Here is a 3,556-nt window from a genome sequence, read left to right as displayed (position 1 = left end):
AGCAACCACATGGTGGCTCACAACCACCCATAATGAGATCTGACACCCTCTTCTGGTGTGTCTAAAGATAGCTACAGTGTACTTATTTGTAATAATAAATAAATCTTTAAAAAAATAAAGAAAATTAAAAAAAAATAAAAAAGATGTATTTATGTATACAGGTACTGGATCCCATGGGACTATTACAGTCAAAGATGGTTGTTAGCCACCATGTGGGTGCTGGGAATTGAACATAGGACCTATAAAGAGCAGCCAGTGCTCTTAGCTGCCAAGCCACCCCTCTAGCCCAATTATTTTTGAGACAAGATCTTTTTTTTTTTCCCGAGACAGGTTTCCCTGTATAGCCCTGGCTGTCCTGGAACTCACTTTGTAGACCAGGCTGGCCTCGAACTTAGAAATCCGCCTGCCTCTGCCCCCCAGGTGCTGGGATTAAAGGCGTGCACCACCACCGCCTGGTCTGAGAGATGATCTTATTACGTATCTCTGACTAGTCTAGAACTTGCTATATGGGTCAGGCTGGCCTCAAATAGACCTGCCTCCTCTGCCTCTCAAATGTCTGAATTAAAGGAGTGCACCACCAATACCCAGCCAATATTTAATTCTTTTAAGCTCAGGATTCTCTCAAAATTGACTGTTACTTTCCCTATTTATTTGTATCTGCATAGTGAAAACATACAACTCTTTCTTCTGAACTCATTTAAAGAGGTGTTATACTTCATATTTCTCTCAATGATGAATCAGCCTAGTGATCACAACCCCTTCTTAAGTCAGAGCTTACAGGCTATTCTACATCTATCTAAAAGTAATGTTTTAGTCTAAGTTTCTTCTATCTTGCCAACAAGAAAATAACAGCACTCAGAACTTGCTGGTACTCAGACTACTGCCCCTCGGTCAGGTCATCCCTTTCTTACCTTGATCATTCATACTGTCCATTATTGTCATCAGTTTCTTTAGCCTTGCCATTGACTCCTGCTCATTTCCTTTGCTCATAAAATCTGTGCCAAAGCCAGGAATCATCCCCTAAAACAGATTGAAACATAGTCACCAATAACTTAATACTGCTCAAAATATAAATATTTAAATACTAACTTTGAAACTAATTCTTAAAAGACCCATTTTACCCAATGATTAATGTAAATATATATGTTCTTAGATATTACAATGAAAAACAAAACACAGTACATCATATAAACTCATGAAAATGTCATAACAAAGCCCCATCATTTTACAAAATTGGTATATGCTAATAAGGCAGCTGGCTCTCCTGTTACAGCCATGCCTGCTGCTTTGCAGTGTATTAAACTTGCTTTCTTTGTAAGAATAAGATGAACACAAAAGAGTATAAGGAAATTTTAGAAACATTTTAAGGGTAACTAACCAAGATCTGACTGAATGGGCCCATTTTCATAATATTCTGAAACTGTTCATACATGTCTCGCAATGTAAACTGACCTGAAATGCAATACAAAAAATTCAGATATAATAGCAAACATGAATTCATCTTGAAGCATACTATGCAATCAGCAAACATTCACTGCATAGTCACTGTGTGGAGGCCTGGATGAATGCTACAAGGAGTAGTGAGTGGGCACAAGCTCAGACTGTACCACAGAGAAGCCCATTACTCTAACACATTAGATAAACATACAAACACACAGAAACTCAGAAACAATACAGACAAACTACACCTACTAAAATGGCTACAATTAAAAGGCTTGGACATAGCAAAAGCTAAAGAGAATATAGAACATGTAAAATTCCTATGCATTACGGGAAAAAGTATAAAATGGCAAAAATGATTTTTAAGATCTTCAGTCTTAGCTATCCATGATCAGAAAATGGACAGACAGAGGAACAAACAGTACTCAATGCTAGGAGTGATGACACATGCCTCTAATTCCAGTAGATGCAGCTTTAGGACAACCCGGTTAACATAGGGAGCTTCAGAACAGCTCAGGCTATATAAAGAGTCCCTATATGAAAAAAATTAGTTACATATATCTTCATTGATGATTATAAAAACATTATGCTGATGGGCATAGTGGCTCACACCTATAATTGCTACAAGCAGGGGGCTGAGAAGAGAAGATTCCAAGACTGTAGCCATTCAGGGTTAGAAAAAAAGATTCTGTCTCAAAAACAAAAACAAATTATGTGGGTTGGTCAGATGGCTTGGTGGATAAAGGTACTTGCCATGCCACTTGTTGACCTGAGTTTAATACCTGGAAACCATAAAAAGGTAGAAGTAGAGAACTGACTTCAGTTGTTCTTTGATCTGTGTATACTTGCCACAGCATGCTCACTCACACACATATCACACAGACAGAATGATAATAATTAATAACAATAATAAATTAAGGGAGAAAACATGCTGCATGAAATAAACTGACTTGGGGGAAATGGACACATTATAGAAGTTTGAAAAAAGGCTGGGCTGGAGAGAGGATTCAGTGATTAAGAATGCTTGCAGTTCTACTGTAAGGATCATTGTTTAGATTCTAGCATCCACTTGGCCACACCTCAGCACCACGAAAAAAGAAAACAACACAAAGCAAAACAAAAACAAAAAAAATTGAGATCAAATGTCTTTTTGCTACAAATATACCGTGCTTCAGCTTCTCTATGAGTGCCTCATTATCATCCAACTTCAACTCATTGACTTTATCAATCAATCCTTCAATGTCACCCATTCCTGAAAGATACCAAAAAGAAAAGTGAACAGATAACAATATGCTTTACATCATTAAAAATACATGGGCACATGTAATAGTTTTGCAAGGTTAAGTACTCTTATTGTATTTTATGTGAAAAGAACTGAAGCTAAGAAAGTTAAGTTGCAGCAAAACATAAGTCAGGGAAGACAGCCCAAAGCTAACCTCCTAATTCTGTGCCCCCTAACTATACCATTTTAAGACAACAGAAAAGTTTTACTATCAATACAAACTCTATTACTACAACTACATTTTCTGCATTATGTGCTCAAACTCTTCTAAAAAGCTCTGCATCTAATAACTTATATTTCCATGCTAAGCACAGCAAAGAAGAGGTTTAGAGGGCTGGAGATGAGCTCAGTAGCACATACGAGGTCCTCGTTTTGATCCCCAGCACTTAAAGAAAAGTAAAATCAGGTTAGAACGAAAAGGAAATTACCTTTTTAAGATAGTAAGCATAGGACTAAAGCCCTGATTTGTTCTAAGATCCATACCATCTCAGAGATTAATCCATACTCTATACTTACCAAGAAGTTTGCTGATGAAAGGTTGTGTTTTGAAAGGTTCAAAATCATCTATATGTTCCCCTGTACCAATGAAAATAATTGGACTTTTTGTGGCAGCAACTCTACAAAGAAAAAAATAAAATAAAAAATAACCCAAAAAAGATAACAAATTCTTTAAAGATATTAGACAAAATATAAAATTAAAGTTTCTTCTCACTAGTTAGACCTATACCAATCAGGCTCCAAAATTCCTTTTGTACTTAAACATATTTTATGGATTCTATCAATTCCATTACTATAATGTCTTTAGTAAGAAACTCATAAATACACACACACACA

General features: G+C 36.4%; 1 protein-coding gene across 3 annotated transcripts in view; it reads right to left on the bottom strand.

Annotated features, from left to right (window-relative positions):
* The window catches only part of Srp54 (signal recognition particle 54), a 32,324-nt gene that overhangs the window by 9,062 nt on the left and 19,706 nt on the right, over positions 1-3,556 (bottom strand). For all 3 annotated transcript variants that reach the window (XM_031357653.1, XM_031357655.1, XM_031357654.1), the window contains 4 exons: positions 3,239-3,339; positions 2,606-2,692; positions 1,379-1,452; positions 912-1,020 (listed from right to left, as the gene is read on the bottom strand). In XM_031357653.1, the coding sequence (XP_031213513.1) occupies positions 912-1,020; positions 1,379-1,452; positions 2,606-2,692; positions 3,239-3,339 (371 nt within the window). The remainder of the gene's footprint in view (positions 1-911; positions 1,021-1,378; positions 1,453-2,605; positions 2,693-3,238; positions 3,340-3,556) is intronic.

This window comes from Mastomys coucha, unplaced genomic scaffold, assembly GCF_008632895.1.
Source record: "Mastomys coucha isolate ucsf_1 unplaced genomic scaffold, UCSF_Mcou_1 pScaffold6, whole genome shotgun sequence".
Taxonomy (NCBI): Eukaryota; Metazoa; Chordata; class Mammalia; order Rodentia; family Muridae; genus Mastomys; species Mastomys coucha.
The sequence above is the reverse complement of the archived record's forward strand: the minus strand, read 5'-3'. Positions and strand labels throughout refer to the sequence as shown.